This window comes from Microtus pennsylvanicus, chromosome 12 (genome assembly GCF_037038515.1).
Source record: "Microtus pennsylvanicus isolate mMicPen1 chromosome 12, mMicPen1.hap1, whole genome shotgun sequence".
Classification (NCBI taxonomy): domain Eukaryota; kingdom Metazoa; phylum Chordata; class Mammalia; order Rodentia; family Cricetidae; genus Microtus; species Microtus pennsylvanicus.
The window spans coordinates 79,915,150-79,930,640 of NC_134590.1; the positions used below are offsets into that span (position 1 = coordinate 79,915,150).

At 50.1% G+C, this 15,491-nt stretch overlaps 1 protein-coding gene across 6 annotated transcripts in view; it reads left to right on the forward strand.

Annotated features, from left to right (window-relative positions):
- Positions 1–12,288, forward strand: part of Sertad2 (SERTA domain containing 2) — a 119,265-nt gene extending 106,977 nt beyond the window's left edge. For 5 of the 6 annotated variants that reach the window (XM_075944430.1, XM_075944428.1, XM_075944433.1 and 2 more), the window contains one exon: positions 7,143–12,288. In XM_075944430.1, coding sequence (XP_075800545.1) covers positions 7,147–8,094 — 948 coding nt within the window. In that variant the 5' untranslated portion in view covers positions 7,143–7,146 and the 3' untranslated portion in view covers positions 8,095–12,288. Of the gene's footprint in view, positions 1–5,317; positions 5,443–7,142 lie in introns of those variants that run through there. The other variant, XM_075944434.1, reaches the window with a different exon arrangement.
- Positions 12,289–15,491: the final 3,203 nt, after the last annotated feature.

Consider the following 15,491-nt stretch of genomic DNA (forward strand, 5'->3'; position numbering starts at 1 on the left):
CCGAATTCTGCTGTAGAGTTGATTTAGTTAGGAGCACCCTTCCCTGCCACTGACCCAAGAGCAGCTTTCCAAGACAAGAGCTGAGAGCCGGGCAGCACAGATGCAGGCGAGAAGTCACTCACGCTCTCTTGGGAACCTTCTCTTTCTTGGCTCCTTTTTGTCGTCAGAGGCCTGGGGTGGTGGGGGTCAGCGTTGATGCTGTCGGTCTCTTCAGCAGTCCCTGGTCACACCAGTGGCTACACTGAACCTGTGTAAGGAAGAAGGAAATGACAGGGAATGTGGCCAGCCTCACAAGACCCACGTGCCTCACCGGCAACCTCTTTGAAGTGGCTTCTTGACGACCCCACGGTTAGGGTGGCGGTGTAACTGCCTTCTGAAAACCACGTCATAGAAGCTGGAGAAATAGATGGCTCCGTGGTTAAAAAGCAATAGTTTCTCCTTCAAAAGACCTGGGTTTGATTCCCAGCACCCACATGGCAGCTCACAGCGGTCTGTTACTCCAGTTCCAGGAGGTCTGACACGCTTTTTAGACTCTGTGGGCACCAGGCATGGAAGTGGTTCACAGACATATTTACAGGCAAAAACACCCATACATATAAACACAAATTAAATCTTTTTGAAAAAAGAAAAACCGTGTCACTTAATTATACTATATCCCTGGAAAATGCAAACCCTGAGTTCTAAGTTCAAGAAGAAATTGGTGCACGCCATTTAGAATGTGTACAAGGTAGCAATCAATCAGGCCCCGGGGTATTCCATGGTGACTGATGACTGCCCGAGTCCCCTTTCATCCTAACCTGCCCACATCCGGGATGCTAAGCATGCTCACATTCGTTCTGCTCATCAGAGCACTGCCCCTAGCCCTCCCTGCTCTGATGACCAGGTGCTGCTGCTTACTCTTAGGCATTCTTTGATGCTTTAATTGGATGTGAGATTAGTTCTGTCTTGTCCAGTCATCTCCTTGCTTTGAAATTGGGACTCATGTATCAGTTTTGACCCTGTCTGAGTAAGAAGTGAAAGAAATCTTAGTGTGTTTCTCCTGTCAGGTAAAATGGCCATTGTTTGGAATGAATTGAGTTAAAACAAACTTTTACATCTCCTTTTGACTGGCACTGAGTCTGCCAGTCCTGGTGGTCAGGACAGGGCTCCATAGTCCAGCCCATCCTGCAGTCGGCAGGTGTCAGCGAGGAAGCCCTGCAGCCATGGGCTGGGGAAGCCTGCAGGTGACAGACAGCAGGTGTTTGGTGGTGGGATTGCAAATGGTTGTTTGTAAAAGATTTTCTATTTATCCCACGAAATCATAGATTATTTTGGTTTTGTTTTTTTTTCCCCCTAGACAGGGTTTCTCTGTGGCTTTGGAGCCTGTACGAGAACTCACTCTGTAGACCAGGATGGCCTCGAACTCAGAGATCTGCCTGCCTCTGCCTCCTGAGTGCTGGGAATAAAGGCGTGCACCACCATCGCCCGGCAATCATAGATGTTTAATTTTGACAGTCCAAATAACATTAAAAGACAGTGATTTTAAAAATAAAAGAAAAATACCATTTTTGAATAGTTGGAAAGAATTAAATTCACATTGCACGGGAGGGGGCATCTGAATGCCTTAAAAATAAAGGCTTTGGGATGTCACCCCTTAAACCCAGGTACGACTTTAATCTTTGAACCTTGAGCATGAGGCGTTCCCTCTAGTCTGGACGGTTGCTTGTCCGTTGTCATCATGAAGTGCTGCTCATTGCTTTTCACCCTGCCTGATTAGAACAGAAAGGGGCCTTCACCATCAGGACAGTAGTGTTGTGCTTGGGCCCAGAGAGAGGTGGCCTGGCAGAGAGAGACCAGGGGAAATCGTGGATCTCAGCGATCACATCCAGCATCACTGGAAACTTGGGGAGCACAGATTCCTAGAGCCCAGCATCTGGGATTGAACAAGCCAAGAGCTGAGACTAGGGTACATGTGAGGGGCTCACGGGTGGGGTCTCCCGGCTGGAGATCTCTTTCCCCACTGCCCGAAGGCCCACAGCCTTCTCCTCTGGTGGCCTCTCAGGCGCTCCTCCACCCACAGACATCCCTGCTCCGCCCCATGCTCCTCTGCCCTGCGCTTCTCTGCTCTTGTCTTTTCATTTTTCCCCCTTAACTGTTCATTTAATGAGGAAGATTTCGGTGTCAGGGAGGGGCCCTGAGCTGAGTACTGAGGTGACAGAACGGACCTCTTATGCCCCTAGGGGCCTTACATTTTGGAGGTGGTTGACAAACATGCAAATGGAGCCACCGAGGGGGCTCCAGAGGGTTTCTGCTGCTCCTGTGACTTTCTCAGGGCCGGGAGTGGTGGGACCGTGGGTAGCAGATCACAGTCTTCTGATTGTCTAGAGTCTAGACCTTTGTCTTCTGAGGAAAGTTGTACTGACACTTGTCTTTTTTCTGTTGCCGTGTTTTCAGAGTAGATTATCTGCCTCTGCCTTCCCAGTGCTAGGATTAACTGGAACAAAGCTTTGGAGCATTTGGGTGTCCTGTGAGAAGCTGTGCACTAGAGACCACGCCTCACACAGTTGAGTTTTGTTTCCTACCAATGTGTTTGCCCTTTATGATTACATTTTAGTTTTCTGCAGTTAGTATTTGCTAGATCAGCTTTACAAAATACTGACTGGGGGGGGGGGCGGGGGCAGTACAGCTCCGTGTCTGAGCGCTTACCCAGTGTGAGTGAGGCTGCTTTGAGTCTCGAATGTCCAGAGTTTGTTCCTAACCACTGGGAAGGGGTCACATTTTATCTCCAACCTTACAGTAAGAGCCACTAGATATTCGGAAGAAAAGCAATTGTTGATAGTTTTTAGGTTTGGGTAGCAGGAGAGGAAAGGAGGGGCCATCCACCCCTTAGCCCCGTGGGGTGTCCTAACTTAGCCCAAACCTTAGGAGCTCCTCTGCTCTTTGGGTAGATTTGGTTCTTTGCAAGCTGAGAGAGGGGACAGAGCGGAGCACCAAAGCCCAGGTATTTCAGCAGGGAAGCTAGTAGCCTGCGTCCCTTTAGAGGGCCATGACTCTGGAGCCCTTCCTAACCTTCCCAGGAATCCCTTAATGAGCCCGAGCTACTGCTCCAGCAGGCTGCCCCTTGTGAGGCCTTTGAGAGGTCACGTGCCTCTCCAACTTCCCTTAAAGAGCTATTGTTATTTTTTCTGAGTGTCTGAAGAGAAAGGCTTCTGGGGAGCCAGCCACCCTGCCCAGTAGCCTGCGCCAGGCCCAAAGCAACCAGCAGGGCCGTGCGTGTGCCTGGCTTTTGCTGTCTGGCTGTTGAGAGCATGCCCGGTCTTCTTTGAGTTATAGCTTGCTTAAGGAGTTGGAGCACACAAAGCCAGGTCTCTGTGGAGCTGGAGGTTCTCTGAGCCAGCAAGTGGCAAGGCTGTTACCTTGTATCAGTCAGATTTGGGGGGATGCTCCAGTCAGCTTTGTTACACTTTTGCTTTACTATATGGCTTAGCTAGATTGTGTACATTTTGCGGTTTCATTGGGTGCGGGGAGCCATTTTTATTTGATTCCAATACAAAACAGAAACATGGAAACAAGCCTGTTTGAGACATAGTCCACCAGAGGTCCTTATTGACACATGTGAAGAACACCCAAGATTCAACTTGTCTACCTGGTCCTGGTCACAGATTTTGCATATGGGTCCCTTCACCCTCCTGTTGAAGGCAGCAGAACAGATACCTCTACAGGCTTTCCTCAACACCAGGGTTAGCATGCAGCTCCAGCCAGATGCTCACTCTAATTGGAAGTTAGCTGCTTCTCACACTGAAAACATCTCCACAGATGCCGTTCAGCTGTGGGAATTCTGCTAAATGCCTGCAGCATCACACGCCTGGGTGTGGGTTTCTTTTGTTTGTTTTAGATTTATCTTATTTTTTATGTGTGAGTGTCTTGCCTGCATGTGTATATATGCACAATTTGTGTGCCTGGTGGTGCCCTTGGAGGTCAAAAGAGGGCATGAGGTCAGAGGTAGGCATCAGGCCCCCTGGAACTAGTTAGAGATGGCTGTGTATCACCATGGAAGTGCTAGGACCTGAACCCTGGGTCTCAACAATAACAAGTGCTCTTAACCCTCAGTCATCTCTCCAACCTGCAGGTGTGACTTCTGTAGAAGTGGCAATTATTTCTAAAGAAATGTATTAGTAGGCCAGCAAGATGGCTCATTGAGGAGTGTGTGCTGAGAGCCTTAATCTCTGCGTGAGCCGTGGTGGAAGGACAGAACTAACTCCAGCAACCATGCCCGACGCCCACAGATGTGCACACTTCATACACTCTGAACAGATGAACAGACAAAACCAAGGTCTCACTGAGGAGCCCTGGCTGGCTGGCCTGGACCTCACCGATCTACCTGCTCTGACTCCCTGAGTCAGAGATCAAAGGCGTGGACCTTTATAAAGAAGTGTGTTGTTGAAAAAGTACTGTATTCTGTGTGTCTGTGACCGAGAGACAGGAGACTAAGACGCAGATTGCTTAAGTCTAAAAGTTTCCATCAGTTTGATTGGCAGAGATCTCATCTAAAAAATACAGAGAGGGAGATAAAGGAGGGAGGAAGAGAAGGAGCAAAAACTACAGGCAGTACTGTTGTATTCTGGTCACATAGCCTGAGCTCAGTTTTATATTAACGATTGGATGTCTACATGCTGTTACCGAAGGTCATCTTTACCGGAGAAGATCAGTAAAAGTGCCTAATGGCAGTGAGTTTCTGGTTTGGTCTTGACTGTAATTTAGTGTTTCTCAAACTTCCGTGCTGACGGGCCATCTTGATAGCCCCACCCCTACCCAATCATTTGTGAATTTGTGAATTTCAGTAAAGCATAAAAACAATTATTTGAAAAGTGAAGTAAAAGGAAAATAAAAAAAAAAGCTTGTAAAAGCTTGTGTTGTGGGGTAGATTTGCAGACCTAACAGCCACTTTGTAATTCGCTATAAGCCTCCCTAATACAGTGCCTCTGCTTACGTCATCTGAATGGGTACCAGTTCACAGGCTAGCCTCTCCCCAAGTAATACACTGCCTCTGCTTACGTCATCTGAATGGGTACCAGTTCACAGGCTAGTCCCACCTATGAACAGTAGTTTGAGAAATGCTGGTCTGGGGTGTGCGTGTACATATTTGTGCACTTACACATTTAAGTGGCCTGATCACAGGATAACTAACAGATCAGATAGCGCCGTATCCAAATTAAATGCATTTCCTAAGCTGTTTAGTCAAAGGAACATTTTTTTTTCTGAGAGTATTAAATGCTTTAATTGTAAGCAGATACACATATAAATGTGAATACAATAAATCCAGTTGTCTGGTGACGCCTCTGATGCATTGTTTTGCAGAGTGACGTAAGACTATCTCTTCTCTGGTTTATCAAGTTTAAATGAGTACAGATATTCCCAAGGAAGTGTCCCATGCAAAGAAGACAGGCAGTAGACTCACAAGAGGTAGGATAAGCCAGCCGTTTTTTTATCAGACCCTCCTTGTCTCACCGAACAGTTGTATTGATTGCTGTCTTTGGTCTGTTTTTTTGGTCCTAATGATTGATACCCATCTTTGTTAATGCTTACGAAATGAGGGAAGCGGTTTCATCAAGTAATTCCACATTCTTTAGAAGCAGCGACAGATCTCAGAGCGGTGTTGGCATGGACAGGCTGCAGCTGTGTCAGCTCTCCCTCCAGGAGTCAGACATCCTCCGTGGGGTCCTGTGCCAGGCTCCCTGGCCTCCAGGATGTCTGGGGGTGTATTCCTTCTGCTAGCCTTTCCTTTGGGGACCCGACTTGAAATTCAAAAGACTTGTGAGACAGAGGGGAAGTTGGTGCGGTGACTCCTCCCACCTGGAAGACCACAGCGGTGGAGTGTGTCTTAGAGAAGGGGTGAAGAAGAGATGTAAAAGCTGGCGGAAAACGAATTAGCTGCCAAGTGCCTGAGGAGAGGGTTCGCTGGCTCCAAGGCTGAGTGCCTCAAAGCAGTGAGCAGTGTGCCCAGCTTAGTGAGACCACGCTTCCTACTCTGAGAAGTGGTTAGGAAGCCAGGTTGGGCTGGGCACGGTGGTGAGTGGACAGAAACCCAGCGCCTGGTAGGCTGAGGCACGAGGATTTTGAGTTCCATCTAAGAACTCAGTCCGAAGATTTGTATTGAAAGTCTGCTTCAAATAGTGAGACACAAAGACAGTAAGGGTTGTGTCCACAGCAGTTCTGAAAGGGGTGGCAGGGTGGCGGGGACGAGGACGGGCTATTGCAATAGTGACCGCCTGCTAGGCTGCAGTATTCAGAACGGGACCTCACTGTAACCTTCAGCGGATTCTCAAGGTCTAGGATATAAAAACCTTACCTCTCTCAGACACCCAGGTCTCTGTGTCGTCACGGTAAGTGCTTGGTTATGACAGGTCTCCGGTACCCAAGGAGCAGGGCTCACAGTCAAAGCAGATGGCTTCAAAGCAGAGCAGTCGAGTTCATGCCCAACTGTGTGCTGTCAGACGGAGCCAGGCAGAGACCCGGGCTGGGAAGCATGCATTCCACTTAGTCTAGAATGAAAGGCAGCGGCCGCTCAGTCTGTGGTCACTTAGCTTCACCACGTGTCCCCCGACAGGCAGGAAGGCTCTGTGTATGATGAGGAAGGAGAAGCATTTTGAAAGCACATACGGTTCTACCAAAACTGTATGTGCTCTTCCTTCTCTCCCTTGATGCTTTCAGTTGTTGGAGTTGTGTTCAAGCTGTGATTTCTAACACCTCTGTCTGTTGAGGTTGTGCATTGTATGTTCTTGAGCTTTAAAAATAAATGCATTTGGGGAAGGGAGGGTGAACCTGTGTGATAATGTTGGGCATGTGAATGCAAGCACATGAGCTGAGAAAGTCAAAACCATGGTTTCCATGGTAACCCCTAACTTCTCTGTGTCGTGTTGTACACATTACTCACACAGAATGTTGGCCAGGATTACCTAGTGGTAAAAATTGCTCTGCAGGCGGACAAGGGTGGATGCCCTACTTCTCCGTCTACGGGGTCTTCCCCGTGAGTCCACCTGCTCTGAGGAACCCCGGGCAGGGGACTGCGCAGCCGGGTCCTAACCTCTAAGCTGTCGTCTTTTTTCACGGTGGAGATTAGCCTTCATGCGATTCATGCTGTTTCCTGTCTTTCTCCTTTGTAGATTTATGTTGGGTAAAGGAGGGAAGCGGAAGTTTGATGACCATGAAGATGGGCTGGAAGGCAAAATCGTGTCCCCCTCCGACGGTCCATCCAGGGCGTCCTACACCTTACAGCGTCAGACTGTCTTCAACATTTCCCTTATGAAACTGTACAACCACAGGCCCCTGACAGAGCCCAGCTTGCAGAAGACTGTCTTAATTAACAACATGTTGAGGCGGATCCAGGAGGAACTCAAGCAGGAAGGCAGCCTGAGGCCTGCGTTCACCCCCACTTCCCAGCCCAGCGACTCGCTGGGTGACAGCTGCAGGGAGGCCCCACCTGCCTTCACGCACCCTGCCGTGCCTCCCGCTCACCCCTGTGACCCAGGAAGCACTGCACCGCTGGAGGCCTGCCTCACCCCTGCCTCCCTGCTAGAGGACGACGACACTTTTTGCACTTTGCCGGCTGCGCCGCCCGCGGCTCCTCCCAGACTCTCTCCTCCAGCCCTCCCGCCAGAAAAGGACAGCTTCTCTTCCGCCCTGGATGAGATCGAGGAGCTCTGCCCCACATCTACCTCCACAGAGGCTGTCGTGACGTCGGCGGCGCCCGACAGCCCGAAAGGAACCTCCAGTGAGTCCGGCGTCCAGAAGCCTGAGGGGCCGCAGGAAGGCCGCCCGGATGACTCACGATTCATGGACTCGCTGCCTGGGAATTTTGAAATCACCACGTCCACAGGTTTCCTGACAGACTTGACCCTGGACGACATCTTGTTTGCTGACATTGACACATCCATGTATGATTTCGACCCCTGCACATCCACATCAGGGACATCCTCCAAAATGGCCCCCGTGTCAGCTGACGACCTCCTCAAGACCCTGGCCCCCTACAGCAGCCAGCCTGTCGCCCCAAGTCAGCCTTTCAAAATGGATCTCACGGAGCTAGACCACATCATGGAGGTTCTTGTCGGGTCCTAAGACTGTGCCTAGCCAGGCCCTGCAAGCGTCCCCGCCGCCCTGACAGTTTCTCCGCACTGTGCATGTACCCTTGCTTGCCTTTTTCAGAGAAAAAGAAAACTTCACAAACGGATCACACTAGTATTTTCTTTGAGCAGAGTTGGAGTGCCTTCATTCGAGTATGACCACTTTTAATACACTCTCTGCGTGGGCTCCTCAGAGACCCGCTGCCCTGGCCTAGGAGAGGAGACGTTTGAAGACTGTGTCGCTAATGCTGAAAGGTGAACATGAGCAGTTCAAATGAAGCACAAGGATTGCGTTGGAAAAGCTGTAAATTGCGTGTGCATATTTGTCTATTTTTTCTATAAGTTTTATTGCAAGAGGTAAAAAAAAGAATATATATCTATATTATTTGGATAATCTCAGTACCTTTCCTGGCGTTTTGCCCTGTATAAGTTGACTTGGCAATTCCGCCTTTTTAGAGGCATTAACTACTCTAAGTGTTGCATTGACATGGCTGTTTAGAAAACTGCTGCCCAAATTTATTTTCTATTTTTGTACAGATTCTGCAGTTTATGATATTGTTTTTCTAAGAACAAATGCTGTTTATACCTATGAGATAGCTATTTTGATAGGATTTGCTCACGTAGTTCCTGCAAACGTAAGCTGTACAAGTTGCACTTGTACTTTTATAGAGTCGTAATGTTTTATATGTGTATGGTGCAAGAGAAAATTGGATCAAATCAATCTGCAGTTGATGTCCCCAAATGCAAACACACACAGCGCTTTAATAAAGGGCCAGGTGATCTGACACCCAAATTTCACAAGCACCAGCCCTTGGCACGATCACCCGCCAGTACTGTGACGTCCAAAGCCAGAGCCCTGTCTGCTCATCAAAGGGGGAGATGGCTGCGGATCCTGGGGTTGATGTGATGGTCTCCTTAGCTCCCTCTTCTGAGCAGAGGCTATAGCATCTTGTGTAAGAGTGTACTCACGGCCGGCTGTGGTGGCGCACCCCTTTAATTCCAGCACTTGGGAGGCAGGGGCAGGTGGATTTCTGTGAGTTCCAGCCCAGCCAGAGCTCTACAGTGAGAACCCTGTCTCAAGGATGGGGGAGTAGGAGAAAGACTGTATTTATGCCAAGTTTGCTCTTTTAATTGTTTTTATTTTAATTTTATAAAATGCAAACCCCAGTCTTACCCCTTGGGCATAGCTTTTATGATGAGACCACAATTTTACATAACAGTTTTACAACAAGCAACTGACCTCTTCATGGAGCTGAGCCCCTACTCCAGTGCTAGGGCTCCTAAAGAAGAAATTCTCCCCGGAAGGCACCCATCGTGTTGCTGAACTGCCTTTCCCAGCGTCCCTTCCCTGCTGGAGCTTTGTTCCCTCTGTTGCTAAGAGCTGCAAATGGCATCTTCATGATCACCACCGTAAGCTTGCTCACCTCAGCCATCCGGGATGCACTCTCTCGACATCTGTGACCAGAGCCACAGTCCGCCACCTTACGTCCTGGTGTCCAGTCTGGTTGCTTTCTTTAATCAACTGCTGATTTAACCACACTTTACAAAGCTGTTATATCCCAATACACAACGGGACTTTCTGTGCGTGTTTCTGGCCCTCCCGTCTCCTGACCCCCAAAGCGGCTCTTTATTTCCAGCGATTCCCCAGTTGTAGTATTTGTCTCCGTGTATCATGCCCATTTGTCTGCCGCCCTCCCTCCTTTCTGTTTGCCTTCCTTTCGCAGTGGTACTTCAGCTATGGAGTGCAGCTTACAACCTGTATTGTTATGCAGACGGCTTCTTTAGGAATAACGTCTCTATTTATTTAGAATTTTAAATTATGGGATTTTGTTTTTGTCTTTGTTGTCACTGCTGTTGGTCACCAGCTCTGCTCGCTTCTTGCCATGGATAAAATGGGGTCTTTCCGGCCACTTAAAAAGATAGATTTGTAAATGGCACTTTAAACAAGCCATAGATAGTTTTACTTTTATAATGCACATGGCAAGCAAATGTGTTTGTGATGAAGGAACTGCTCATCCAAGCAGAAGATTTGTGTATGGTGTGATTAATACTTTTTTACATTCTAATCTACCCTTTCCCGTGTGCACGTGGTTGCAGGGCTGCTCCCCAGCTCTGTAGAGCGCTGCACCTGTGCTCCTGCGGGCACCCTCCACACGGGCCTCTCACCATCACACGTGTTTCCTCTGATGCAGGACTAGGGACCATATGGGAAGGTGAGTGTCGTTGATGCTTCCAAGTGTCGTTGTGCCTGTCCATTTGAAGAACTTTTCTTCCGGGAAGAAAGCAGGTCTACCCATCCCATCCTCTGTGTTTTAGAACTGGAGGATCCTGTGAACTGGCCACATGCCACACACATCTCCATACATGTGCTTAGACATGTGTTCATTCTTCCCAACAAGAATGGCACAAAGCAGTTGATTGCCATTGTCAAAAACTGATTTACAGTAACTTAGAACAACTGTACTTTTGTTGGATTAGCAAATTGCGTGTTTAAACGATCCCTTATGTTGGGCAACAGTTCAGATAAGCACAGAGACGTGTCCGCCCAGACTCAGTTCTCCGACTCCAGTTCTTCACCATCACAACACCTTCCCCAGCAGCAGCGGGCACGCGCGTATTCTCCAGTTGTGCCTGGGAAACCCGAGCAAGCCCATCAAGAGTTAAGACTGACTTTGTGTCCTATTTATATTAAGTGATGTCCCAACAGGGAAGAGGTGGAGTCAGAGTGAGATCAAGTCCCAATTTGAGTGTGGGATATGCTTCCAGATGCTTCCTGGCAGCAGCGGCTCACCTTCACAAAGACAGTCTTGTGGCACCCAGAGGCGGGCAGACGGCCTGGGGGTGCCAGGGCCCGAGAGGCTGTTATTGAGGACTGTGATGTGCAATGGCATGGCAAGGTGGGAGCAGACTCCTGAGAGACGTAGAGTGGTGGCTTCCCCATAACTTATTTATTCCTTTGTTTTCCTTTGTAAATATATTTATTTGACTGTGGCGCTCTAACAACAGCTGGCTGGTTTGGTGCAGAATGTATGGTAGGAATGTATTTCTCGTAGGAATGTAAATCTGTATTAAGAGGGGGAGCCAAGGCGGCCCCCACCCTGTCTTTGCATCAGATACACGGTCGACACTCATTTTCACCCATCTCCAGTATGGGTCGATTTAAAATATGCAAAAGCTGTGGGCGGGGGATGTTTTAATACCTCTAAATTTTTAAGAAAATCGAGCATAAAAGGGTTGGTAATTTTTTAAAGTTTTCTTAGTAGCACTTTGACTTATCGGCAGAAGGGGCAACACACAGGCACCCACCTTCATACCAAAGGGTGAGGAGTGGCCACAACCTCCCACACCGCTCGAGTGTCCTCAGCAACTGGGCTTTTTATCGCCATAGCCCCTTGAAGTGCCCCAACCGTCCTGAGGTCAATCAAGGAAAATTTCTTAACGAAGTAAGCTCCAAAGAGCCAAAGTATCAACTTACGGATCATTTTTAAAGCTTAAATTTATTAACCACCTTTGCGGTAAACAATGAATTATGAATATCGCAAGGGCAGCCTTCTTAAATGACAGACATAAAAGAGAGACTGTTTATGCGGCAATTGTTCCTCTACTTCGTGTGAATTGTCTTAATTTTGAAACCTTGCTCTTACAAATTGGACCTTTATACATTTCTGACAACAGCAAAGAGAGAAGAGCATATTTGATTTGTCCTAGCTCTAAGCGGTTAATCCTGGTGCGGCCCCGCCCCGGGATGCCGGCGGGGTGTGCGTCTGCCTGTGTGCGATTGTTTCCAGTGCTTCCAAGAATGAGTCTCCATGGGTCTTGAAGATTAGCCAGGGTCAAATGCTCTTGCAGACAAAGCCAATACAATTTTTGGACTTCTCTTGGGGAATTTGGGAGGGAAAAGCAGTCCGTATGTACAACTGACGTGTTGAACGTGTACATAGGGACCTGTTGGGGACGTGGATTCTGAGGAGGGCTTTTTGTCGGAAGTTGGTGTGACCTTTCCCCCACAGACCTGAGAGCTGTGCCTTTTCTATGCAATATTACAGATGTCACATCAGAACCCAGAGGGCTGTGTTCAATGTAGGTTCATTCAGGCTGTATTCTGAACAATTGGACAGATTAAGTGGACATGGACATGAGGTCTTTTGTAGTTTTATATTATTATACAATAAACAGTTAAAGGATGAGACTTGTGTTGTGTTTTCTTCTGACCGTGTCGTGACTGTTTGGTCCCACTGAGGTGCAGCCCCCGGGTGCTCTCCCCGTGCTCATCCTGTCCTGCTGAGACCTGTCCTGGCTTCCCGAGCCCCCCCCCTAACTTCCTTCTCCTTCCTGACTGCACCCTCTCCAGACATGGGTTTTGCCCAGAGCCTTTCTTTCCCCTGCCTGTAACCTGAGCTGTCTCCCACCTTTGCTCAGGTCTTGAAAATCTGTGACCAGCCCCTGCCCCTTCCAGCTGTTGGGCTTCAGAGTGTCTCTCCCTGTTGGCCACTCTCCATGGGACCTTGTCTCCTCCAGTAGGCCACTTGGCCCCCTCGGGGTCTCCTCAGTTCCAGTCTCTTTGTCCCCTCCGACACCTTCCCGTTGCTGCCTCTCTGACCCATACCCTCTGTCATCTTCCCCTACTGCCGGTGTCCGTGTGTCACTGGGCTTCCTGTCCTGGTGATTTTGGTAACATGTTTTAATGCCAGTCTGGGCCACCGCGCCATCCTTGGAGGCTAGTTGGGGTGGGCATGTCCAGGCACTGGTTGACGGCTGGGCCACTGCTACCTAGTGAGACGGCACAGGTGGGTGTGAGAGACCTGGAAAATCTGTGCTCTGTTAAATCAGCTTTGGGATATGGAAGGGAGGAGGTGGGTGGGCTGGAAACGGAGCTGTGCTCCACGGAGCACCGTGTCCCTCAGAGAAGTCCTGAGTTCTGTCCCCAGCACCCAGGAAGTGGCAGCAGGATGATAAGCTTAAGGTTTGCCTTCCACCTTGGATCCAGGAGACCTTATCCAGAGAGAGAGAGAGCGCGCACACAAGGCTTGGGTGAGGAATGGCTGTCCACTCCTCCACAGAAAGAGAAGGCCGGCACTCAGCATCACCCCCGCTTGTTCCAGATCCCTGCTCATCGCCTGCACGGCCCCATCTCTGGCACACACCAGCACCCTGCCTTTGTGCCCTTGCTGCCCTGGGAAACATCCTCATTTCAAGACCGACCTCAAGCGCGTGTCCACGAATCCGTCTAGGCATCTCCCTTGTAAGAGCCAGTCTCCTGAGTTCCTGCAGGGCCCTGGACATGGTGAAGTCCCCTGGCAAATCCTGCCCTGGCTTTAGACTTGCTGCAAGTGGTTTTCTCTGTAAGACTGCAGTTCTGACGAGCAGAACCCCAGGGGTGTTCCTCTTCTCCCAGGTTCGGCATGCCACACCCCCTGCTTGCTTTAATAAGCAGTAAAGTCCTAGATCTTGGTCATGCTTGCTTAGCTGTGTGTCACCTCCGGCGTCGGCCTCCATGGCACAGCTGAGCAGGTGCAGTTAAGTTGGCTCTCCTAGTTGAAAAGAGTTACCATTCGGACCTTTACAGAAAGACATTGTCTAACTCCTGACATTTACAACTACACAGTCCTTAAGATAGTGTCCGCCATAGGCAAGCCAGGCTCGGGGCTTTCGGGAGGGACGTGTGCCTCCAAGAGCTGGGGAGGAGGGACCAGAGCGGACAGCAGTCAAGAAAGCCACACAGGAGGGGACGTTATCAGAAAGCTGTAGGCCTGTAAGGGGTCTGGGAGTGGGTCTTCTGTTCAAAGAAGCCTGACGTCAGTTGTGAGAACAGAAAAGGGAAGTGGCACTGGCTGGTCTCCGAGGGATGCGTCAGCCTGGTTCATAGCAGACTACCTGAGTTTGTACCAATCTGTGCCCCTTTGTCACCTTCCTCAGCCTGTTCATCTCTCGCCCTCTGGTCCTGAACAAGTTTCTGTTTGCTTTTATTTGTGTGCACTGAAGCAGTTGTCAGCCAGGCTGGTCTCAGATGACTGCACGCCAGCTCTTCTCTCTTGGCCTCCTGAGTTGCTCACACTGTAGTTTCTGTCACTCTTGAGATCTCTTTAGCACAGCACACCCTGGCTTCAGCCTGAAGGCCTGGGAACTCCTGTCCTCCGTGTGTGTGTGTGTGTGTGTGTGTGTGTGTGTGTGTGTGTGTCCTGACTTACTACCTCCATCACTGCCTTAAGGAGCAGGAGGGAGCGGAGGAGGGCAGAGCTTTTCAGGGCTGAACACTCCAGGTGCTCACAGGCTCTCCTGCCCTGGCTGTGGGACTTCAGGTTAGTCACTGTCCCATGGGGGCAAGAGGAGACTGAATGACTCAATATCTCTGGCTTCCCCCAGATTGTCACCACAGAGGGAGGGCTGGTCTTGGGCTGTATGTAGGCCTCAAGGATTTGCCAAAGCTGAATGCCCTGAGGTGCCAGCCTTCAAGGCATCTGAGATGGCATGTCATGTGCCTGACAGGACGGGGCAACACATGGTGACATTGTCCCCGGAGCTGGGAACCCTCTCTGCAGCAGGCGGGCTGTCTCAGCCCCATAGCTCTCCAGACCTCTCCCCCACCTCCCAGGCAGGGCCAGGCTGCCAGCTGCCAGCAAGGCCTATTGTTCAGCAGTGACAAGAAATGGCTGCAGAGCTCAGGCTGGAGAAAGGCTGGAGGCAACAGTGGGGGATGGGGGAGGAAGCTCTCAACACCCTTCGTGTTGGCCTGTGTTCCCGGGAGAAGTCTGAGGCGAATCCAGCCCTCCCCTCAGACAATCCCCTCCCGCCTTCGCGGGCCAACAGGCTTCCTTTCCGATGTTTCCTCTGGCCGTGTGATGTGGGGAGCGTGTGGCCCCATTTCTGTACCCTAGCAGAAGAGTCCGTCAGCTGCCTCAGGGTTGAGCTGAGTGGCCCAAGTCAGTGCTGTGTGGCCTGCCCTTGCCCAGGCTGTGCTCTCCTGTGCAGTGCGCCTGTTGGGTCTGGAGAGGGTCCAGAGATTACGACCCTGATGTGTGTACAGCCACAGTGTTTCTCAGACGGCTGTGATTACGCCAGTTCAGAGAGGGTGTGTGTGTGTGTGCGCGCGCGCGCGTGTGTGTCTGTGTGTGTGTGTGCGTGTGTGTGTGTGTGTGTGTGCATGGGAGGGGGTGGGGCAGTGCACAGAGGCAGAGGAGACCTCCAAGGTCACTGCAGGACTCTGCCGCAGCGGCCACTGAGGGAAGTTGTGGTTTGAAGACATTGGGAATCCACACTTTCTCTTGGAGTTTTGCAGCAGAGATTGTCCACTGAAGCCATTGGGAGGGACCAGTCTAGCCTTGTCTGCCCTGGAGAACCTCCCCTTTCTCCAAACATATGCCTACCCGTAGTTGAGGGGATGGAAGTGTCCCG